General features: G+C 48.9%; 1 protein-coding gene across 1 annotated transcript in view; it reads right to left on the reverse strand.

The window, feature by feature from the left end:
- Positions 1–2524: 2524 nt before the first annotated feature.
- The window catches only part of XKR6 (XK related 6), a 291730-nt gene continuing 269167 nt past the window's right edge, over positions 2525–25087 (reverse strand). Inside the window, exon 5 of the mRNA XM_039876069.1 lies at positions 2525–5306. Within this exon, the coding sequence (XP_039732003.1) occupies positions 4345–5306 (962 nt within the window). The 3' untranslated portion in view covers positions 2525–4344. The remainder of the gene's footprint in view (positions 5307–25087) is intronic.

A 25087-nucleotide genomic window follows, 5' to 3' on the forward strand; every position in this document is an offset into this window, starting at 1 on the left:
TGTTGAGGGGATCGGTTAGGCCACAGGGGCCATAGAGTGCTGGGTGATTTTGTGCTTGGGGAGGTTGGGTGTGGGGCTTCTGGCAGGAGTGGAGGAGCGTCTGAGGCCAGACGGAAGTGTTGCCTTCATTAACTGAAAAGGGACATGTTGGCCGCATGAGCCATCAAGAAACACATGGCCTATGGTCCTTATGGCACCTCAGGTTCCCAGCTTGTCTGGACAAGTGTGACCTTCGGGGAAAGGTGAACTCTCTGGAGACAGGGTAGAGGAGTATGTCTGAGATATAAGACACTTTGGGGGTGAGTTAGGTCCGTCGGGGCTCATCTGATGAATTTAAACTGTCCTAGCTCCCCTCGTCATGGCCTTAGGAGACATGACACTCCCAGCTGGGAGGTCGCAGGCTTGTGACAATGAGCTCGGGCAGCATCTGAGGTTTCCTTTCATGCAGAGACCCAGAGAAGAGGCAGAAACAGAGCTTGCAGGAATGTCGCTAATAAAATCAGCCAGGTGTTTCAGATACTAGCATACTTCTGAGAATGACAAGAAGAGCCAAATTTTCTGTGATGGTTGTGGGCATATTTGCTGGGAGGTGGGGGGTGGCAGTAGGGAGGGGAATGGGCACAGCTTCTTATGGTACAATGCTTATCTCCTACCACAAGTAAATGTTGAGAGTTAACTCATTTTCATCAGGACTTCCTGGAAAGAAAGGGGGCCAAAGATTAAAAAGAAAATCATAGGCGTTCCCCTGGGGAGCAGCTAGCTAGGGCAGCATGAGGGGCACAACATTGTCTGTAAGCTGTTTGTCAGGGGTTCAGGCGAATGGCAGACTAAGGGTGGGTCCCCAGCGTGGGAGGAGGCTACCGCTTCTCACTAGTAAGCTGCTGCAGAGTGGCCTGGAGGATTTGGGTTTTCAGAACCAAAGTCTTCCGGATAGGGAGACCCACCTCCGGGGTGGACTCAGGGCACTTAGAGTACGGGGATTCCCACACTGTTGCCCAGGGCCAGCCAGCCACCAGCAGCCCCTGCAGGGGAAGCACACTGGGGGTGGAGGTGATGGTTGGGACCAGCGGAGAGAGCTTTTCCTGGCGATTGGAAATATGGGAACCTGCTAGATGCTGATGATACTGAGAGATGAAAACCCTCGTCTAGCCATCCTCTCTGTTCCCCTCCTTCCCTGCTGTGTTCTCTACTTCTTTTCTGACTTTTCTTCCTTCTGTCTCTTTGCAAAACCAGATTTCCCTGCTACTGCTCTGAGATGCGTATTTTCATTTGCAACATTAGGAAAGGAGCTGGCATGACAGAGGGGGTGGGAAATGCCTTTCGCGGGGGAAGTGTACCCTCCCGCCTGAGTCTGGCAGAGGCCAGTCCAACAGAGGTTGAAAGAAAAGATTTCTGAAATGTCCTGTGATCTCCTCATTTGTACCCAGTAGCTACAGCCCCAGAAGGCCCTCCCTGAGTTGGAAGTTGTCACCCCAACTTTTGGCGCTCCAGGTCAACGAACGAACGTGAGCAGTTGTCTCACTCCATGTAAACGTAAACACACGCGCGTGCGCACACACACACATGCTGGATGCGGAGTAGAAAAATAGAGCTTCAAATGAAAGCCTCTGACTGTGTTGAAATGAAACAGAAAGGAACTAAATCCAAGAAGAGACAAACGAGCCAAAGTGGCAGAGGTCCCAAAGGGATGCAGGGAGGACAGTGTCAGGACTGTTCTCGGGAAGGACATGCACAGGGCTCCAGGCACATGGAGCCCCAGAGCTGAGGCAGACAAGAGCTAGAACTCCAGCGAGCCCGGGCGACGGCCCCTCTCACATGCCCTCACCTCCTCCAGCCTCGGCAGAGTAAGCCGTGAGCGAAGCCCTCGGTAAGGAAGCGGAGTACAAAGGAAAAGCACCTCTGACCAGATCGGAATTCCCCATTAGCCACTGAGTGGACGTGGGCCTGTCCCTCTTGTGGCTGGAGACGGGTCCACATGGCTGGTCTTTACCAAGGTCCGGGTGTGCTCTGTGCAGCTTGCTTCCGAGGTGGGTGGGAACCGGGGTCACAGGCTCTCCACGCCTCTCCTCCTGCTGCCCCCCCCCCCAAGGAGGACCCAAGGGGACAGGACAGCACTGCAAAGTTTGTAACAACGAAGGAAATCAAAGGAATCTAATAAAGAAAGGAACATCCAGTTTCACAACTGAATCGAAATTTAAAACTTTTTTTCCTTTTACGAATTTGGATAAACAGTGAAGGGGCAGGGAAAGGAGAAGCCTCTTTGAATAACAATAATTTAAAAAAAAAACCACAAACATAAAAAAATTTCCTCAGTTTTTGAACTTCTCTTAAGAATAGTTCAATGTGAGGTCTCGCACCCTAAACAGTTATATCTGGAATTAAAAAAAGAAATCGCAGATACACACAACAAAGACTAACAGTATTTCAGTATTTACTAAAAAATATTGTGTGTGTGTATATATATATTTATATATATATATCTTTTTTGTGGAGATTTTTTGTTTTTGTAATTTTTTTCTTTTCCTTTTTTTTTTTTTTTTTGTGCCCAAGTAGAGATACGATGGGATTGAAACAATGTCCTAGAACACAATCGTCCGTACAGGAGCAATACTTTGAAAAATAACATTTAAGAAATGGTTGAACATACTTGCAACACCTCCCGAAATTCAATTTGGTACAATGAGAAAGTAATCAAATCTTCACTCAAATGACGCACCTCCAAGACCCAGAGTATGCTGCTGGTGTGAGTCTCGCCATCCAGACAGGGGCTCGTAATCCAGCACCATCCCCTCCTTCCGGCTCCCCCCTCCCCAGGCCCCTCATACTCCACCTCAGCCATACCCAGAGTCCGCCTCATAGTGGTTTTCTACGTTTCTGGCAAGACCTTGCAGCAGACACATACACACATATATACGTGTGCTGTGGGCACACACACACACACACGCGCACACACACACACACACACACTACACACTACACACACAAAATTTCCCACGCAACCCAGATGCACCAAGTGAGCTGAATGACTTTCAGCCAACCACAATGGTGAAAGACAGAAGCACCAAACAGTCTTTGAAATGGGTCGGTTATTACAATTTGACATTTTTTATAGTCTAATTTTCCTCTGTGTTAATATTTTTAAAAAGCACAAATGAAAAATGAAGAATTCTTTCCAGATCAATTTAAGGCTTCCTACCGAATGGAAACAGAAGAGGCCTTACACAGTATCACATGTGATAAATGTATACCTTTCACGGCCTTAAAATGACAGAACAAATCATTTTGCCAGTCACTGATTAAGTATTGTGCCTTTAAATTGATGTCATTCTTTTTGCTACTATGCTGAGTTTTATTATTACTGATTTTCTTTGATTATCTCTATGGAAATCTTTAATTTGCTTTTGAATTTCCTGTTCTTATCGAATTATTGGGGTGGCTTTTTGTTTTGTTCTGTTTTGCTTTTTACCAGGAAACAACGGTGATCCTTATTAGGTGAATGGTAAAATGGCACATAGTCAGCCTTCAAGTAGCTTTTCCAGCCATTTCGGTTCCGAATGGCCATCGGCTCCTCGAAGGCCCTGTTAAGTTGGGGGCAGGGACGGGAGAGGAGAGAGTAACCGCAAAGAGACGGGGGTTTCTAATGCTTTTGCTTTTGGTAAATTTGTTTTCTTCAATACAAATAATCAGATAGAAAGAATGATTGCTTTGTGTTTTATTTGTTGGTTGGTTTTTGTTTTGTTTCTAGATTTGTTTCATTTGATTGTTTAATTTTCCCTTTTCTGGCATAAAAATCACCAGAGAGTTTTGCATGAGAAAACGTGACAGTACTTAATGAAACTCAGCACCTAAGGGCATAAGGCAGTTGAAGGTTTTTTTGTTTGTTTGTCTGTGTTTGTTTTGTTTTGTTTTGTTTTGTTCTTTCAATCAGCACCAATCCCATAAATGATCTACACTTGGTGTAAGGTATAAAACATTTTTTTCTTTTGGAGTGGAGACAGCTCCTCCTTCTCCACCCTATGAACGATAGTGTGGGATTTTTCAATACTGTTTCTTATGTGTAGAAAACAAAAGAAAGGTTTTCTTTTTGTTTTTACTTACAAAACATAGAGAATATCTTTGTATACATACAGCGACTGGAAAGAAAGCTTATCTGAAGGGGTTGTGACTTATTATTTTCTTTTTTTGTAGCAGTGGTGTGCATGGGTGGTGGTGGTGGTGGTGGTGATGGTGGTGGTGGCGATTGTGGTTCTGTGTATGGGGGGAAGGGAGGGTTATATTTCTTGAAAGCGGTGTTCGCCGCAAACCGAACTTAAGGTCCCCTTCTCAACTTGGGTCAAGATGCTCTTAGAGCGAAGACTCATACTGTAGCAACTCATAGAGCAGCGGTCCATCTCGATACCGAATGCCGACCGCGGTGGGGGTGACATACTGCAGAATGTTAATAGTCCTTCTTAACCTCCTGTCTACAAAATGAGCATCCCAAGCTGGGTATCTCTTTCTTGGCATGTCAATCTTAATGAGGGGCCCTTCTGGGTAAGGACGCCCCAACGGGGTGGGGGGCTCCATGGGTCTCACTTGGAAAACGGGCAAGCAAGTGTCAGCCGTGAGATCCTCCTGTTGTTCCGTTACGGCTCTGGTAGGCGTGACCTGGGTCCCCCGGTACCCAGGGGTCTGAGGTGCCATGGGCTCAACATCGGGGGGCAAAGGGATGCCCCAGAGCAGCTCGGCACAACAGGAGCTGGCAAAGATCTTAGCTCGTGGCCCCATGGGATGCAGCACACCATAATATAAGAGCATCAGTGCGATCCCAGCCACAAAGCTAATAAAGACACAACACAGTGCTGGCACCGCATAGGAGTCAGTGGTCTCCGGGTTTCTGTAAAAATACCAAAGGAACGTCAAGGCAGCATTCTCAGTCAAGACTATCGTATAATATGCAAACATTCGATATCGAGTCCGCCCTTCCTTGACGTTAAACCAGCAGAAAATGTACACGATCCCTACCACCATGTTGAAGAGGATCTCCTCCCACTTGGACATGCAGAAATCTGTTCCGCCATGGATGATCCAGAAGGCCATGGCGCACCAGTGAACCACCACGAAGATCCCGAAGTAGAGCTGGAAGATGGAAGCAAAGAGGGCAAAAGAGATAACTCTGGATGAGATGGTGAAGAGGCGCCAGAAGACGTGGATGAGGGCCCCTCTGTAGCTCATACTCTTCTTGTCGTCCCTGGAGTCCCGCAGCAGCTTGTGATAGGAGGCTAGCACCCAAGCCAGGGACATCAGGGAAGTCGCAGAGGAGACACCTGCCGGAAAGACACAAACCCACACAGTCAAAACGTTGGACATCAACTGCGGGGCACAGCGGGGCTGCCAGCTGAGGAGACGCCCACACACCACGATCTGAAGGAGGAGGGAGAAAGAAACACAAAATCAGGAACCGAACTCGGAGGTCACAGCTGCTCCCTAAGCTCACAGCTTTCGAAATCTACTTGTAGTTTTCACAACCCAGCCCAGAACTTCTAGAGATCTACGGCTCAAGAGTAAAGCTGAGGCTAATGTGCTTTGCCAAGGGGGTTGAGGACTGGGGCCACTGTCGTGGCTCATGACATCTGCTGTGGATGGGGCCACACGTGTTTTATTTTAAGGAACCGTGAGTTGTTGCACACAGAAGTGTGGCCAGGGGTGGTGTCCTTGTCACCGACAGCCTGTGCTCTCAGGAAAGCTCATAGAAGGGGTCACCAGTTGTGAAGACTGACAGCTTACCCACCGCCCCAAGATCCATAACTATTCTCCTTTGCGAAGGCGTTGGAGTCACTTTTTTGCCTTTTCCTCAGCTTATTCAGGGTCTCAAGGAGCCCTTACCTGAGCTTCTTCCACTCAGGTTCTCCCTCATTCACTCCCTCAGGCCACCCCGATCAAGGACCCTGGGATACCCTGTCTGTTTTGCTGGCCGCCTTTCTCATTCATTCCTATCTCTCTAGGTCTCCCCATAATCCTCGTCGCTTTATCCAACCAACCACTGCTCGAAGTTCTCTGAGGCCTTGACTTGTGAGGCCCTGTCCTCCCCCGGATTTTTTTTGTCCTGACTCAGCAGCAGTATAACTTGAGGTTGGAGGATGCCTTTCTCCCTCACTAGCCTGGCGAGGTTCCCAAGACCTCTGCACGTCATTCTTTGCATTCCTCCTCAGTGGGCTAGTGAATGTGTCTCATCCCAAGTGATACTTGAACCTCTGTAACGCAGTCTGATTTATAATGCTGCCTATTTGATATTTGTAACTAAATCAAACTAAACACAATAAAGAGTTATTGGAGAATCTCCAAATCCACCTATGAGCAAGCAGTCATTCGTCTGGTATTGTCATTCGATCTCCTCTCAGGCAAGATCCCCATCACTCCTCGACTCGCCCACGTATTCTCTTCCCTCGGTCTACCTAGCACCTCTTTTTTTCCCCCTTTCTCCTAAAATTTCAGAACTAAACGCAACTAAATTCAGCTGGGGTCCTGAATAGTGCCCCACAGATGACCCCTTCCGTACCACACCCCCTTCCCTCACACCAGAGCGTCGCTCCCCCACGGCATTCTTCCAGGCTGAAATCAAAGTCACCTAGTCCGTCTCTCTCTTAAGCTCAAAGGCTGGATCCAGGAGCCCTGTTTATCAAGAAACTAATTAAACTGCCCCAGAACTCCAGCCTTTGGCTTGTCTTTCGCCAGGCCCTTGCCTCTCCACTCCTCTCTAAACCTCAGCGAAGAATCTGCCATTTTACACCCTCCCTGCTCTTGATGTTCCTTGCCCATCTCATGTAGCCCCTCCCTTCCAACATGTCAAGGAGATGCTCGGGTTTGCGGCTTGCAGGACCTTACAGTGCGATAGCGAAAACCAGCGTGTTAGCGTAAGCATAGGAAAACCCCGGGCGGTTGACCGTCACAATGAGTATGTGTTGCTTTTGTAACAACCTAGACTGGAAACAAACTGCAGGAAAACAATCCTAATTGCTCCATGGAAGCCATCCTTGGAAATGCCCAAGGATTTTCCTCTCACTTTTCTGGAAAGTTCTGAACACAGCACTGCGTGTCCCACTTTGCCCTTTGTACACACAGGGCGTTCCCACCAGCATCCACTGAGGGCGTGTGTGATCTGCAACCCCGTCACAGTGGTGATGCTAAACGTTCAGAGCCTTCTGCGTTGTGTTGTTTATTGGGGTGGGGCAGGGAGGGGAATTGGTCCCATTAGGAGTCACATGACTTAGGCTGTGGGTTTCTGGAGGGCAGAGAATGTGCAGTCATCCTGATAGTCCGTGGCAGGCTTATTACTATCACTGAAGCACTCTCGGAAAGCTCCTTTTAAATGTCTCTGTGATGTCACTCTCCTGGTGACCTCATTTCTTGATGTTAATAGTCATACGCCTCAGGGGTATTACTGACCCTTAGTAATCAGAGGGGAGTTCTACAGAAGGTGAATGGGGAAAAGGCTTAATTTCTTTGTTCTTTCTAATAAAGAAAAATGTTTTACCTCTCCTGCCCTCAGAGAGGCAACAGTGCCGGGCTCACGAAGTAAGAAAAACCTGCCTAGCTTTGGCCAGAGCATGGTCTAAGTCACTCTGATTTTGAGCATGCTTTTGAACAGCCTTGGGGTGCAGAAGCAGGGCAGCCCCTCAGCCTTCACTATCTTGATTTCATTGTTCTCTGCGTTGTGACATTAGCCCTGTCCACACCAAATATGAATACATGGGAATTCAAACGTCCATTGATCACATGTGGCAAAGCCGGATACAATCCTTCTTCATTATTCTATCTCTTAGATGACGCTTCTTTCAGATCTGTCCCTGTGGTTGTTAGGGCTGGTGGCCTGTCCCTGCCTCACCCTTCACGAGGTGTTGCAGAGACCACTCCCCTCTGAGCCAACCCCTACGATGCCCTGGTTCTTGGGCAGTGCTTCTGGAATTTCCCTCTAGGATATGGCACGGATGTTCCCCAAATGTCATAAGACATCACTGCTAGATCACAAGGAGGGCTTGGGAGCTGGTCACATGGAAGACTGAGATCTGAGTGCTTGGCCAGAGGGTCGGCTGGCCTGCTGAGGCCCCAGTCCCACTTCTTGGCCTCATCTGTTCCCAACTTGGTAAAGTTGTAGATCATCAAATGTTACATCCATGGGGAGCTTCACAGACCATCCACCTCAACCCATTCATTCAACAGAAAACGGAAGTACAGGGGTTTGGGTGCCTCGCCCGGGGTTAGTTACCCTGAGAGGCACTAGCAGTTGGAACCAGGCCTGCAGCACAGAGCTCTGCCTGCCTTATCATGCTGGCCCCGGCTTTCCATTCTTTCTCTGTCTTGGACCTTTGTCAGCTCGGCTCTTTGGAGGCCCACAAGGTGATACCCTTCCCCAAGGTCATTTGTAACGAAGGCTATCGGCCTTCTCTAATGGTGGGTACCTTTTCCAGTGACAAGCTGTTCATCTGTCAGGGCCTTGAAAGCCAGGCCATATCTTTGGTATTGTGAAAACGCTCCAAGTTCAAAGAAAAGGGGAAAGGGGAACTCTGACACTTGGCCCGTGTGTGGGGTGCCCAGGGCAAAGTCTTGCCCGAGACGAAAAAGGGTGCATTTGGCTGCGGCCTCCCTTCTCTGGAGGCTGAGCGTGCAAACAGAGACAGGAAGTAATACGAGTGGGGGCCGTACAGTGAGCCTACCCCCCTCTCTCTGCCAGCAGCATTGACGAAGATGATCCTATGCAGGGGGACACCCGCGGGTGGCCAAAACCCTTATCCTGGCCACTTTCTTATTCACTATAATATCTGTCCTATGCAAGGGTCTAGACACATTTTTGAGGTCCGAAGGTGGTGCTTCAGGAGAGCTGAGTCCATCCCAGAAAGGAGACCAGAAAAACCAGGCTGACTTTAGGACCTCGTTTGGGAGTTTGGTTTATCACTGGGCATTCAGCAGAGGAGTGACCCTCACCTTCTGGCGTCTCAAGCACCAGTGACGGAGGGTGTTAGATACATTTGTTTTCAACCCACCCAGCGAACAGGCCTGGACCTTGACTGTGACACAGCCACATTTGTTATGTTTGGTCGATGGCCAGACGTCCCATGACTCGGCCACTTTTGCACCATTTCCCTGACCAAAGCCCATGACTTCACAAACCTACAAGACTGTAAGTGCAGCTCTTCCTTGGAGGGACATCACAGAGGGCACTTCAGGGAAGCCAGACAATTCTGGGGACTCAACCGGGGCTGAAAGGGGAGGGCCCGAGCAGATGCACACCCTGTCAGTGTACCTGGCTGTCCCAGAGAACACAGCATGACGCACTGAGCACGTACACGGATTATCTTATTTAGAAGAACCCTGTGATGTAGGCACTTGTTATGAGTCGAAGTGTGCCCATCTCCAAAAAAAAAATTCTATTGCAGTCTTTTAACTCCCAGGCCCCCCAAATATGACTGCATTCGGAGACAGAGCCTTTAAAGAGGCGATCAAGTTAAAAACGAAGTCATTAGGGTGGGCCCTAAATCAATCTGACTGATGTCCTTGTAAGAAAAGCAAGCTTGGACACTCAGTGAGACACAGAGAAAAGACCAGGTGAGCCACAGCGAGAAGATGGCCGTCTCTGCACCAAGGGGAGAGGCCTCGCGAGGAACCAACCCTGCCAGCACCTTAATCTTGGGCTTCTTGCCTCTGGAACTGTGAGAAAATAAACTTCCGGTGTTCCGGCTGCCCAGTCTATCGTATTTTGTTACAGCAGCCCTAGCAAACCAATAACAGTTCCTAAATGCCATTGTTTTGATGAAGAAACTTAAGATACTTTTTAAAAATCATACATCTGTTGAGAAAGAAGTTAAATCAGCATTCAAATTCAGAGTCTGACTCCAGTGGCCTTGAAAGTAACCACTGGACTGATGGCCTTTTAAGGGGCTGGGCGAGGGGAGATTAAAAAAAGTCTAGGAACTCTGGGCGCAAAGCATGTGAATCTATTGGCAAGAGCTGACAGGAAGTATTGTACCCATGGGTATCTGAGAGAGGCTGTGGATTATGGAGCTAAAAACCAAATTTAAATTCTATTCCACCTTTCTCAGGAGAGTAACAGTCAAGCCACAAAGAAAGAGGTGATGCCAATAGAATTAACTGAGATCGCTTTCCCTCTGTTAAGTGATTAATCTTCAAAGGCCTGCAGTGTATTCCATTACAGAGGGAGGAAGTGCAGGGTTTTCCTTCTCTGCAGTGGCTCACTTGGAAGATTTCTGTCTTGCCTGAGGTCAACACAAAAGCCAATGCACTATCCTGGCCAAGACCCAAGCCCGTGAGAACCGGCTGTGGAAGCAGCCTCCTGGCCCCCACTGAAATTCTTGGATGGGCCTGGGAGCATCTACGATTTGTTCCCACCTATGGCTCGATCGCTTTCTGCATTCCAAAGATCCGACTGGAAATTGTTAAAGACTTCACGTTCGGCTGTGACAAGTTCCGGGCAGTGACCTTCATGGCTTGCTCACTTTTCCTGCTGCATACCAGGAGGTGGAGCTTGCAGCTGGCCTACTGAGCTGACCAGAGTCCAGCCTAGCCAGCTAGTAAGTACAAGGCTGGAGCCTCCTGGGGCCACTCCCCCGAGAAAGGCTTGGGAGAGGGGCCTTCAGGCTCTGATCACCGAACCTGGGGTGTAAGGTTTCCAGAAACGGAATGGCCACACCTATGGCCAACAGAACAGAGGATGAAAGGCTGCAGTCTACAGTTGGAAGGGTAGTCATCACGGAAAGCCCATTTGGTGGTGTCATTGTAATATCCAAGGGTCACTGTCAGTTGAATTGTTGCCAGTTGGAGAACAAAGCAAAAAAAATGTGAGTGCGGCTATCTCATCATGTGAGTAGCATAGCGACAGGGGTGTCTGAGAAAGGGCAGAGGGTGGAGGCAGATGGAGTCCATAAATGAGGAGGAAAGGTATGATACAGTAGGAGGGATCAGAGACGGCAGAAAGGCCCAGACATCAGGGGGAGTTAGGGAGGCTGAGATCTGGCAAGTAGGAGGCAGGGCCATGGCTCAGAATGGACCATGGCAGAGTAGGACTGAGGGACCAGCGTATGGGAGCATCTCACAGGGAGGACGAAGCATGCGGGTGTGATGAGTGCTCTGTGCTGGCTATGAGGCTGCTTCTGAGTGAAAGCGGATGGGGTCAATTGCAGGACTCTGTCTTGTAGAGTGGGAAGGGCAAGACCAGGTCTGTCACCAGCCGCCTTTTTCCACGGTTTGCCACAAAGTTCTCAGTCCTGCGGCTAAATCATACATCAGAAAAACACTAAAGAAGAGGGATTGGATGAACGCTAAGCATGGGGCAGGGCAAGACAGGAAGAGTCAGCTGTGAAGGGAGTCGCAGCCCCTCTCCCTGTAACCACTGTCAAGTTCCTTTCATCTTACAAAGAGTAGCTTCCTGGACCCCCCCGTCCTCTCCCAGCGTGATCCCACCTCTCTTCGTTTCTTCTCCTCCAACCTTCTCAAGGGTGATCTTGCTCCCTTCACTCTCCCACCTCCTCTTTACTCCTGACCGTCCCCCCATCCCCAACAGAGAACCCTCATGGAGGTCGTCAACCAATTCCTAAGTGCGGCATTAAGAGGACTGGTTTCGTGCCCTCCTCCTGACTCTGTGTAACATTTGCTGTTTGGATCTGCTCTGTCTTTCTTCATACTTGACCATTAGCCATCCCCCAATTACGGCATCCTTTCCGTGCTGAGCTACTACCCCCACTTTACAAATGAGAAAACTGAACGTGAAGTTAAGAGACTTGGATGTGGCCACGGCTTGTTGTGACACTGCATAGTCACCTAATTTGTACGGCATCGTCCCCCACTGGGTTGGTTCCCTAGAGATCCCCAAAACCAAGAAATATGCTCAACTGGCTATTTGTCTGTCCACATGTCAAGGTCAACATCTCCCTCTTTCAACCCTCACCTCCTCCCTCCCTACCACTGAAACTGACATTTTGGGGGAACTCCACCTCTGCTTTTCAAATTCCCATTGTGTATTTTCCCCACATTGAGTTCCTTTTAGATAGGAAGTTCTTCCCTTTCCACCTGTCAAACTTCCCCTTATATTCCTACATTTTAAAAAAGCCCAGTCTCTTCTTGGAAATGCTCCCAGAAAAAAAGATAAGACAGCTGTATGCATGGCTCTCTAAGCATCACCGCCTGTCTCCTGTCCTCACCTCCACCCAGAGACACAGCAAGGGGGTGACGGTACAAAGGTACTTCTTTACCTGAGCAACCAAGGGAAGGGAATGAGCCTCACGGATGCAGTCTATGATCCAGGCTCAAAGTTAAGTAACTTGGCCAAGGTTATACAGAGAGTGAGCAAGAACACTAACACTGAAACCTGGGAGTCTCTTACTCCTCAGACAGGGTCAGTATGCTAGAGTGAGCTCATCTTGGCTTCTGAGATCCAATTAAATTTGCAAGAATTCTCAGGGCTGGCTGATACAGTGTCGGAGCCTTAAGCTAGTCCTGGTGGGAGCATTTATACCACAGAAATTGGCAAATGCTGCAAATCAGCGTCCCCCTCAACCCTGCTGAGAGCTGGTTGCTAAACATTTACCAGCATGCCACTGGTCAGGATCAACTACCCTTTCTGAAAAGCTTGATGGGCATCATTGCAAATTAGAAGAGCCCTATATGTCTCTCCTCCATATTCCAGCACCAACCTTCTGGGCAAACCAATGCACTACCTGAATAATTATATTTTGTAAGTCTGAGATGACAACAACAAAGAAATCATTCACCTTTTTAAACTTTCACCGAAAACATATTCACAGTGAATAACTTAAGGTCTAACGATTTTCTTTGAATGCAGTCGTTCACAAGCACTGACATATTCATTTTGTCTCATTTCTGTATTTGAAGAGGGTGTGATCCCCACACGAGGTTACCACATGGGGTAACCTTAAGATGCCTCTGATATTCCCAGACTGACCATTAGGAAGAGGAGATGTAACCCTCACGACTGACGTGTGTTTGTGGCTGAGGCAATCTGGAAAAATCCAAAGCCAATCCAAGCGGCCGAGTGTAAGGAAAGGAGGAGTGGAATGGCTCAGGAAAGCTGACATCTGAGAAATTACACCATGACCCAGCTGGGGGTGGAAAAAAAAAAGCTCTTTAACAGAAAGGAGATGGTCTGAGGGAGATAGAATTCAAATCTGGCCACAACAATGGCCATCTCTGTTGTACCATTGTCTTATCGTAATTTTTATGAAATATTTCTTTATTGGCTCTGAATCCAGGTTTAGCATGTCATCTGATCATCTCTAGTAAGTTTTCAATAACAATCCTACCACCACCCCTCCGCGCCCGCCCCGGCTCTATTGAACAGCTACCTTAGCCCAGACTCTTGACATACATTGACTCGATTACTCTTCCCTTCAAATGTACTCGAGGTAGTGAGCAGATGTTCAAGATGAAGAGACTAAGGCTCACAGACTACGTAACTTCTCCATATCAAGCAGTTTAGAAATCAGAGAACCAGGATTCGAACACAGGTCTGCCTAACTCCAAAGCTCAGATTCTTTTTTAAGTCCCTGGGAAAGGTACATCTCCCCTCCATTGCCACAAATTAATGAATTAGCATTCAGATTTACATGTCAATTTCTTATCGATTTGGTTATCATGTGTCAGCTTTCTGATCAGCTCTGTCAGCACTGACGAAGTCAAAGAAGTCAAATTTGTGGGCCTGCAAAGCTGAGGAACCACCCCTGGAACACCCTGTCTGAGTGTCCCAGTAAATGTGGAGGTGGTGACACCTCTAGTCCATCTTTTGTCTGACTTGTTGCTCAGGGTTAAGGCCACCGTCCTTATAAGTGCCTTCAGGGCCCCACGTGCTATTGCTTTGGAGTTACCAATATAACCTGTCAGGTCTCTGCTTATACCCTTCTCCATGGGCTCAAATCTAAGCTCCTTTCATGGCATCGAGTTTTTATTCAAGGCCCTCCACGCGACAGCCCCTCACGCTCTCTGAGGTCACTTCCTGCCAGCTCCGCACACTCCCTCTGCCCCAGATGTGCTCCAGGTACTCTCTCACCTCAGGGCACTCGCGCTTGCTCTTCTCTCTGCCTCAAATGCCCTCCCCTCAGATAGCTCAATATCACTTTACTGAGACCTTCACTCAAATGTCAGCTTCTCAGCCAGGCCATCCTGACCCCACACTTCAGACAACCCCCAATGTCCCCTCCCACCTTAGCATTTCCTGCCACTTTGATGTACTTGATCTCTTTCTTGTTCCTTTTTTTTCCTTAAGTTCACAGGTACCCGATGCATGTGACCTCCCCAAGGGCAGGCAATGATTCTGTCCAGTCCTGAAACTACATGCAAGACTGTGTGGGTACTTTCCTCAGGAAGAGTCTACAGCTATCCTTGGATTCTCAAGTGGCCCCACAGGGAAAGGAACCCATGAGCCCACCAGCTAGCACAACCTCACACCATCATTCCTGACCATGGGAAAGAGGAATTCTCTGGAAGTCTCCATTCTCCTTTAGAAAGCAAACCTTGAGGATAGAGACAAGAGATGAAGAGGGATTAACACTTATTGAATGTTTCCAATGTATTAGGCATTGTTCCAGATATTTTGCAAATGTTATTTCATTTAATCCTGACAAGAATCCATTGGAATGTTTATTGTTGCCCCATTTCGTAGAAGAGGAAACGGAGGCTCCCAGGAGGTAAAGGGATTTGTCTAAGATTACTGCATTAAGCATGTTCTTTATTCTGATGTTTTGACATCTGGGGCCTTGCTGACTCTGGAGGGACTGCCCCTCCCAGAGTTAGCAAATACCTGGAAATAGCAAGCCACTGGTGCCTTTTATATGCAAACCAATAAATACAGAGCCCACACCCCAACCATTGGGCTCTGACACTCCCAGTCCACTTGCCTCCTGCTCTAATCACCCCAGGACCAGGTATCAGACAACTAGGATGGTCCCTGTGCCCCAGAGCCTCCTGAAATTATTCACACTAGCCAATCCTAAACCTCTGTCTCACCCCTTCCTTCCTGTGGAAACCACAGGAAAGGCTCTTGCCCTCATTTCCCTTCACTCTCTCTGTGTCCTGGCTGACCCTGGTGCTTCCCTACGTGGACTACAGGAGAGCACCAGCCCTCCCCTTCAGGACCTTCAAGGTCAAACACTGGTATTTAAAGGACCCAGCAGGAGGAAAGCTAAATTCAGCCCCCTGCTTCACTTATCTCTTTTTTGTAAAATGCTGTCAGAGCTATCGAAATACCAACTCCATAGCCAGCTGGATAAGGGCAAACTTTAGAGATTCTAGAACAAATGTCAGCCACTCAGCTGGTATGGCACAAGCTTCTTGGATGCCTGGGTCCCAGATGGCCTGGAACACACCATGAAGAAGGCTGGGAAAGTTCCAGTAAATCCATTCTCATGGAGGAGCAAATGGTTGACCAGGCTGAATGCCCTGCTGCTCCCTAGTGACTGCACTTTAACAGAGGCCACGAGATGGCCTGGAAGAAACACGGGCTCCGGTACAAACAGACCTGGCCTTGGTTTATTGTTTGTGAACCATGGAGAAAACGTTAATTTGAGGATTCAATGAGCAAAACATAGGCATATCTTTGAAACATATGCATACTATACTATCTATATGTAAACATATATACATATATATTGAAAGAGAATATATATATAGTGTATATATACATATCGAATATAGATACAGTCATGCGCCACTTAACCACGGGGTTCCATTCTGAGAAAGATATATACATAGCATCTATATAATATGTACGTGTATATACATACACATACACACACACTCTCTCTCTCTCTCTACATATATATATACACACACACACACATACACATATATGCACACACACACAATTATATTTGAGATAGTATTACTTAGCATGTTATTTCCACTAAATGTTGGCCCATGAGCAGGTAAGGTTGGCACATACTTGTGTGTGGGCCAAAGTGGAAGGGATCCTTGCTCCCTCGGCCCAAATTTTCATCACTGAGTGGCCTGGATGAGAAAACCTGTCAGGTAAAATGACTTCACCCAACCAGAGCCTTGCTGAGGATGGCAGCAATGTATGCCTTCGATGGCTGAGAGTGAAAACCTAGCCACCGTTGTTAGAGTGCCTTCTTGCTGCCCAGAATGGACGCTTACTCCTGACAAAACCTCTCAGGGGCAGGAATTATTAGCTGCGGTTTACAAATGAGAACGCTGAGGCTCAAAGAGGTTAAGGGCTTTGTCTGAGTGGAGTGGATGCAGCAACTGAGTGCAGAGCTGGGTGTGAGGCCAGGCCCCTGGGGTCCAGCCCGGAGCTTTCCACAAAGCCAGGAGGCGGCACCTTTTCTTCTAGGAGAGTACCAAGGTGACAAGCAGGAAAGGACTCAAAGTGCTTGGTTATTACTGGTGAAGAGTGAGGGGTGCAGGAAATAGTGGAGCCCCCAGCAACAGCAGGAAGTGGCGATGGGTCCCAGGCTATCACAGGTGGGCAGGTTTCACAGCTAATAGGCCCCTGAACTCCAGGGTCCAGCAGCCTGGGGCACATGGGGTCTGAATGTGAGAAAGGGAACTAACACGGGTCTGCTCTGGTCAGGTTGGCTGCAGAGTGATGCCCGCACTCCTAGAACTCCTCTCGATGTCCTCGCCCGTCTAACACCTCCAGCTGGTCCCTGGGGGTAAGCTTTACAGTTAAAAAGTTTAGGTTCAGAAAGGGTGACTCACCCCTAATCACAGGGGAAGGGGAACAGCTCATAGGGATTCACCCCCAGGTGCTCGTCTTGGGGTCTCTTCCATTCCGCCCTCTCCCCGGTACTGAGAGATATGTGACATGGAGAGACATCATTTGTGAAACACATAGACTTTCTTCCCTTGGAAATCTGGAGGAAGAGAAAAGATCTGTTGGAGATCAATTGATTGCACTTTCCTGGAGCTACACGCTCCCTGAGGCTTCGAGTTCATAATCATCTCTGATGTGAATGTCTAGCCTAATAATTAAAGATTGCTACTGTCCAAATTTTGCTGAGATTTCCCCACTTTCCTTTTAGAGTCATAGCCTGCCAGGGCTGACAGGGGCTTCAGGAGCCCTCCTGGTCCTCATGCACATACCCAGGCCCAGAGAAGATTCGATCTGAGCGATGTGCTCAGCACCCTCACCACTTCTCCCAGAGCAGACTCGCGACCTAGCGACCTAGTGCTACATCACTGGCCGCTTCCCGAGGCGGGAAAGCCGGGGGCGGGGCTGACAGGAGAGCAGTTCTAAGGGGCGGGATGTCTTCGCGGAGCAATGAACATGCTCTAAGATTGATCGTGGCGACAGAACGACTTTGTGAATATACTACAAGCCATCGAATCGTACACTTCACGTGGGAGAATTGTATGACGTGTAAATTGTTTCTTGATAAAGCCGTTGAAATGTTTTTAAAAAAATAAAAAAGGAGGAGAGCGGGTCTGCCGGCAAGACCCGCAGGCAGGGCTGAGCTGCAGGAGGGGCCCAGAGCCCCCAGGCCCTCAGCCTCCTTGCTGCTCCTCAAACGCTGGAAGCGCTCTCAGCTCAGGGCTTCGACCTTGACTTGCCTCTTCCTGGCACACTCCCCTCCAGTGCTCTGCTGGGCTGGCTCCCTCCCATCTTCGAATCTTTACTCAAAGGTCCCCTTCCCTGGGAAACCTTCCCTGGCCACCCGCTGAAAGCCGCACACGGCTCTGCTCCCCTCCCCACCCACCTTTCCAGCGTCAGCGCTGATTATTTTCTGAGACAGGTATTCCCCGCTTTCCAAAAGTTGGCATTATGCCACTTGGCTTTTATGAAAGATCTGCATTTATACCTGTGTTCACTAACCAAAGGAATCAGAAGATTTTCACTTTTACAAAAAAAAAAATGGAAAGCAAAGCAGTGTTCAGCATTTATTTTGCACAAGGTGTTATAGAGGCAGCACACACACGCCAAGCAACCAGAATGGCCCCGCCAAGCTCCTGCTCCCGGACCCACAGCATCTCAGCCTCAAGCCTCAGAGCTCTGAACTGTGCCTGAGCATCTGTGTTGATCTCGATTTATTTTGTGCACCTATTAGCAAGATGTAACTCAAGGTATCAGAAAAGCCTAAGAGAGCCCCCGGCTTCACTTATTTCTTCTTTCTAAGATGCCTTATCAGAAAAGCCTAAGGGTATTATACTTAGTGTAAAACTGGTTGTAGTTAAGTGTTTTGATTATAGTGAATAAAATAAAAACACTGCGTGTGTTGAACTTGCCTGCATTCTCCATTCATACTATTTACACGCAGAGAGAAAGGAAGTTGAAAGCTGCTGAAATTACTATTGGTTCTGTTAGTAGCCAAGTGGACTCTTCTATTCGGCAACCAGTAACGACACAATGGAAAGTGTTGCTTGAGTGGGTTGCTGGGTTCTGTTACCTGGGAACACTCAAAAATTTTTTTCCATATAAATTAATAGTAATTGCTTCTTTGCTTTACTTACTCCATTTGAGCTTACAAAAGTTCTCATAGGAACGCTCTACTTGCGGATAGAGGGAGAAACCTGTATATAAAATGACATATTTGTTATGTTCATTGTCTGTCTCTCCCTATAAGAAATTTAAGCTCCAAGAGGGCAGGATTATCTATCTGTTTTCATTTATTGCTATATCCATCCCCAGCTCCTAGAACCATGCTGGGCAGATAGTAGGTGCTTAATAATTAGTTACTGAATTAATGAACCAATTACAGTTACTGCTCAGGCTCTAAACCTGCAGCCCTCAGAGCCTCCCCCATGCGCTTGTACTGGTCAGCCTGTGTGGGCTCAGGAAGCCTGCCTCGATGCCCGTCACTGTTCCAGCATTTCATGCACAAACATTTCCAGGTGAACAATAGCTATTTCATCCGTGTTAACTGTAATGAAATGGACTTAGCTCATCTGTCTCATTCTTTTCTCCTGCTTTACGAACTCTCACTCATAGGTACGTACTACATTTTCTTTTGCACTTAAAAATTTGTTAAGAGAGTAGATTTCACGTTAAGTGTTCTAACCACAACTAAAAAAAAAAAAAGAAGGACTCTCCTCTTCTTCTCTTACCAGTTGTTGGGGGCAAGCCTCAGCTGAAAGGCCTCGGAATTATATGTGGATTCAAGCTCGACAGAGGCAGCGAAAGGCTTTACGTCTCTGTTTAAAATCTTTGCAAATTTTGCTTCAAAGTGTAAGGTACGAATGCTGTGTTTAAGAAGACGCCTCTGGTAGCTGAAGCAGGACTATGAGCTGGAGTTGGCTGGTCAGGGCGCCTTGTGTGTAGATGCCAAGCAGGTGTCTGACGGGAGAGAAGGAGGGCTATCTCCTCAAAAGGAGAGGAAACACAGAGCTTGAGAGAGGCCAGCCCCGGGGGAAATGAGAGAGGCCAAGTTTCCTCTGTGTTCTGGCCAGAGAAGGCAGGCTTGTCTTTCTGCATCTCTCGTCGTTTCAGTTATGGGTGAAGATGCAAGACAGCCAGGACGATGAGGCCAATAGGGAATTACACATCTTTTCCTTCATTAACCTGCTCCTGGCTATGATATAGAAGTGTGATGAGCAGCCCGGAAGCTGAGACCAAAGGCTGGAACCCCACAGTATGTCTCTGAGATGAGCGACTGCAGCTCAGCACAGGGTGAGTCAGGGAGAAGGGCTCTGCTCCCCTCGGGTGTGGTCGGGCAGTGGCTGAGACCGGTGAGGGGTTGGGGCAGGCGCAGAAGCTTCCTATAACTCTGGATGAGGTGATTCATTATCCGATGTTCGACGCAGTGGATTGGTTATTTTAATAACAGATTTTACTTCTTGGAATTGAGCAAACTGAGGGGGAAAATTCATTGCTTTGGTGTAGAGCACAGATCCGTTCATTACCTTTGGGCCACAGAGCCAGGTCACCATCACTTTCTGGGTGGAAGCTTCACTCCATTGTAACCCAAATCCTAAATAATCAAGTAATCAACTTTTGTGTCCTAGACTTAGAGGGTGACAGCTAATGTCCACATGAGCAGCACTGGAAAGGGGCCAGAAAGCACTTTTCGCATAAGAAGAAAGCGAGCTCCCCGGAGGAGAGACATGGAAGTATCCCACTGCTGGGAGAGCGAGGCGGGCAGCTCGGTTTAACTGAGCCGACAGCCAAGAAGCAGCCCCCTGGGCCTTCCTTCACCCGAGAACCGGAACCAGAAGGTCGAGCCCTTCACTGCAAAGGGAAACCTGATCGGGGAGACTGAAGTGGGAGCTGATGCTCCCCACGGGGGTGCGTTTCATCCTTACTAGGGAAAAGAAGAAGGGCTTTTGGGGCTGGCAGCCAAAGAGACAGTCACAGTTCAACTTAACGAGAGCAGAGAAACACGAATGAACACTTGCCTTGCTGAAGCGCTCGACGCTGTCTGTCAGGGCTCTTGCTAGAAAAAAAAGAAAATGTAAAGCTAAAGTAGAAGTCACTAGAAGGGCTTTCGATGTAAAAGCTAACAATTGAAGTTAAGAAAGAAAACTGTCAGAGAGGTTAATGAGAGACAGAAAGAGCCCTAACTGAATCTTAGCATTCAACGCTTGTTTAAAAGAAAAGCAATGTTTAAAGACAGGGTTTAATATTTTCTCGTACTTCCTTTTCTTTCTTTTTGGTGCTTGTTTTTACATAAATTTGGTGCAGGTATCCATGGCTATTGATGGTCAGGTGTGTGTGTGTGTGTTGGGGGTGGGCAGGACGACATGGGCAAGGCTTGGTGTTTGAACCACGTCCTGTAGGTGCAGTGCTACCGTCTCAGCCACAGGTCCAAGGCGGCAGCAGGAGGGGCCTTTTCTGAGAGCCTTTCCTGCCGCGTAGCCCTGGGCAACTGACTTGCCTCTCAGGCTTCAGTTTCCCATGCATTAAACAAGGAGGGTGGGCCGGATGGCCTCCATCCGCCTCTTCAGTTCTAAGGATTCTGTCACTTGAATCACTTTGGAAACTGAAGTCGTGGGGTTACTTTCTTGACACCAAGCCAAGGTGTCTTTCTGGTTGCATCTGCCCGACCCCCACCCACAGGGGTTCCAAACACCTGTAAAGTGTCACCCGGTGGAGTGCCAGTTATGGCAACAAGTCAGATCTGCTCTTGAGTCTCTCTGAGAGGACCCCTTACCCTAGGGGGAAGCATATCCCCAATGTGTGTCCCTGAGCAGGGCTGGCCCTGTTCTGGGATCAGCGGTGGCCCTACCTTGAAGTTCCAGCTCCGGCCCAAGCTTGGGTGGTGGGCTTGAGCTTCCAGTCCCACCCAGGGACTTCCAGTCTTTCCCCCAGCTGAGCTCAGAGGGTTGAGGGGGCGCACATGGCTCAGAGGGTATCTGGGGATGCCCAGGATTTTTTCCAGAGGGTTTCCAGAGGGATCTAAGAAGACAGAGGGGTATATACCACCCCGGAAGTGTGAGGCCCCCGGTTTTAGTACCAACTTCTCACTAACTGGGTAGGCCTCACTGGATCTGGCCGAGCTCTCTCAGTCTCCAGGGTCAGAATAAAGACTATCCTCAAGAAACAGCCCGTTGAAGGGATCAGCGCTCTCGTGTGTCTCGCACTAACAGGCATCCTGGGGAGCTGGGAGGGTCCTGAGTCTTGGGCCCAGTCCCTCGTCTCCCGCTCAGGCCAAGTTGAGCTGGGTAGTAGGATAACAAGGTTTCTCCCTGAGTGCTTAGCACAGGCGGCTCATGCGGATGCTCTCGAAGACTGAGAACATTTTCAAAAAGCCAAGCCCTGGGCTGAGATTCCAGGGACAAGAAGCAGAAGCACCGTCTTCTGATCTACTCAGTGTAATTGTATCTGGGGTACACACACACACACACACACACACACACACACACGTGCGCGTGCCGGAGCTGACCAGTCCACAGGGCATGCCAACCTCTGCTACCTCCTTGCATCGGTGACCAGTTCCACACAAGCTTGTCTCTTTGAGACTTGGCCACAGTCATCGCTGAGGCAGACTCAGGTGCTGCGTGGACACAGCGAGTGGCCCACACTCCTGTCCCTGCCATTTTTCCATGTGGAAGCATCGGAAAACCCCAAACGTAAGGAAAAGCGATAGAGATACTAACTCCTGATCGGTGCCCGCAAGCCAGTTCCCCTATCAATCCTCCTCCATCTCAAGGCACCCGGCTAGAAGCCACCTCCCTCCTCATCGCCTTCACTGGTCCAGCTGAGTCTCGTTGATGTGCTCTCCAGGGCACCACTGAAATCCGCACGCTTGGCAACATTTCCCCAAAATGCTCAGCCCCATCATCTCACTCTGGGCCTCCCCAGCACCCTCTAGGCTGGTGTCCCTAGTTCAGCTCCTGCTCTTCCCCCTCCACAAAAGGAAGGGGAATCCTCTTTAAAAGCAAATCTGATCCTATAGCTTTCCTACGTAACCCTTCCCATTGCACTCGGTACAGACCCAAGCTCCTTGCAGGGCCCAGCGAACCCCGCCGGGTCAGACCCCTGCCTTCCTCCCCATCCTCCTCCCGCACCTCTCGCCTCCCCTTCCCCACCCACTGCCAAGCTCCAGCCATGCTGGGTCTGTTCACTTTCCAGAACAAGCCAGGCTTTTCCTGTATATATGCTGTTCCCTTTGCCTGGAAAGCTGTTTTTGCTCTACCTAGAGTTGGCTCCTTCTCATCATTTACACTCAGCCTAAATATCCCTTGTCTGGGGACGCTTTCTCTGGCCACCACCCGCCTGCCCAGAGCAGACTCTCTCCAGCCCCATCCCAGGCACTTTGGTCTCAGCACCATGTTTGTTGGCTGCAAAGCACTTAGCACATGTCATCTGCCTGTTTTTGTTCTGTCTCCCCAGAGATGGGAGATGCCTGAGGGCTTGCACAGCATTTGCTGTGCTCCCTCTTCCCCTGGGCGCATGTGCCCTGCTAAGATGCACCTAATTTAACGCATCTTTGTTGAATGGCAGTCCGTATCAAGTACTCATGATATACCAGGCAAGGTGCTAAAGGGGCGAATGCACAGCTCATGAGACCTTCGCGACACCCCCCAAAGCAGTTATTACGCTCACTTTACACGCGAAGAAGCCCAGCTGGGAAATTAACTTGGCCCATGCCCTAAAGTCAGTAAATGGCGAGGCTGGAATTCACACGCAGCTCTGTCTGACCACGACTCCGGACCGCTTTGCAAACCCTGCCACAATCCGGGCTACTGGCAGAGCTTTCGGCAGACATGAGATTCACTGCCAGGGTACATGGCACGTCAGAACGATATGCTCCTTTTATAGTTTTATTTTTATCTTTGTTTAAACTTTCAAGACATCAGATTTAAGGAAGACCCTGCTGAAATACCCAAATGGCTCTAGCACAATATTTTCTGGTTTATTTATAATAATAATAATAATAATTATTATTATTGTTATTGTTATTGTTATATTAACTTGCAGGCTGACTACTGCACTGTTAACCCAGTGATAAGTGAGGAATAGAAGCAGGGAGATGGTAAAAGTGGGAGAAGCCGGCACTGGGCAAGATCAATGGAAAACTCACCTATTAAAGTGATAGTAATAGTGATCTTTTAACCATCTACTATCGTTGATGGTATAAAGTAGACAGGTGTCATCAAAGACCATCCAAAGCAAGGCCAGTCAACCGTGGATCTCACTAGTAAAGTTCGCAGTTCAGTTCAGAAAGTGTGTCAACAATTTTAAAAAAGCTCTACCACCACTACAAACAAAATGACCAGACCAAATATCATATAAGGCATTTGATATTTGTCAGGTTATAAAATGCTTATAACAACCCTCTGGGGTAGGTACTAATATTTTCCCCATTTCAGAGATGAGAAAACTGAGCAACAGAAAGGATCAGTAACTCCCCAAAGGTCAAAAGGCTATCAGGTAGCGGGGCGGGCGGCACCCCCACCTTTCCAGGCTGCCACACCCCACGCGCTCACACAGCTGAGAGATTCTTTCCGTGTCACGAGCAGATTCCTTCCAAGTTCACAGGCTTTCTCTCCCCTCCTCCAATTTCTAATACTTAAACTGGTTTTCTTTAACGTGCATACATGTCATGCAGCTTTTTATGGGAAAAGAGAGGGAAGGCATCTGTTATCACAGCAAAAGGGTCTGGTGATGCGCAGACGGAGAGCCGGACGCCAAGCCCCTTGCAGCCTGTGCTTGGTGACGGCAGGCTTCCTTCCCATCAGCCCCGCGGCTGCTGCAGACTCCATCCTTGTCTTCGGGATTCACGATCCAACAGCAAAGACTGCCACTCAGTTTTCTTTAGCCCAGTGGTTCTTAAACGTGTTTAACCACAAAAGCCTATTTTGAGAAACGCCTATGCCATACCCCGAAACGAACATGGGGAGATGCTCACCCAGCCTCTGAGCTGCTGGCACAAACAGGAGTGGGTGGGGAGGAAGCTCCTCCAGGACGCAGGACCCTCCTCCCCCGGCCAGCTCTCCCCAGGGGCCTGCTGGTGGCAGTGCACCCCAGCAGCCCTCGCACCCCGACGGCCCTCGGCCCTCACTGACCTGGCCCCGCTGGGCTCCCGCGTCTGGAGCACGTGCAGGAAGCAACGTCCGCTGCCCCTTGAGTTTCCTCTCCAGGGATTTCACATCCGCCTCTCCACGTTTACAATCTGGGGAACTGTCATGGGAAGGGCTCAGCCAGGAGGCTGAAGCAGGGATGAGCCACAGGCCAAAGAGGGCTGGGGCTTCCCAGAACCCGGCCCACACCACTCACTACGAGGCTCTGGAGATGATAAACACACCCCTTAGGTGCCTGCAGAGCTTGACTGTTTTCAAAGTGATCTACGTGCGTTACGTCACTGCATCCCCCTAAAAATCAAGTATTATTGTCATCTCCCCATTATATCAAAGTGCAAAGAAGGCCTTGAGGGCTCCCTCGAGGCTGGAAGAGCAAGGCGGGTCTGAGCACCAGTGAACTAATGTGAGACTCTGCCTTGACCAGGGAAGTCTAACCTCGCAAGGGCTCCTCAGGCAGCCAGGTGTTTGGTGTCCAGAGATGCCCTGATGCCATAGAGACCAGCGCTGTCTGGACCAGGCTGTGGGGGCTTCTAGGGCTTCTTGGAGACCATCAGGGGCCACAGGGGCCAGGTGGGGGGAGGGTGGCCAGTGGGCAGAGTACACCAGGCTC

This window comes from Pteropus medius, unplaced genomic scaffold (genome assembly GCF_902729225.1).
Source record: "Pteropus medius unplaced genomic scaffold, Ma_sr-lr_union100, whole genome shotgun sequence".
Lineage (NCBI taxonomy): Eukaryota > Metazoa > Chordata > Mammalia > Chiroptera > Pteropodidae > Pteropus > Pteropus medius.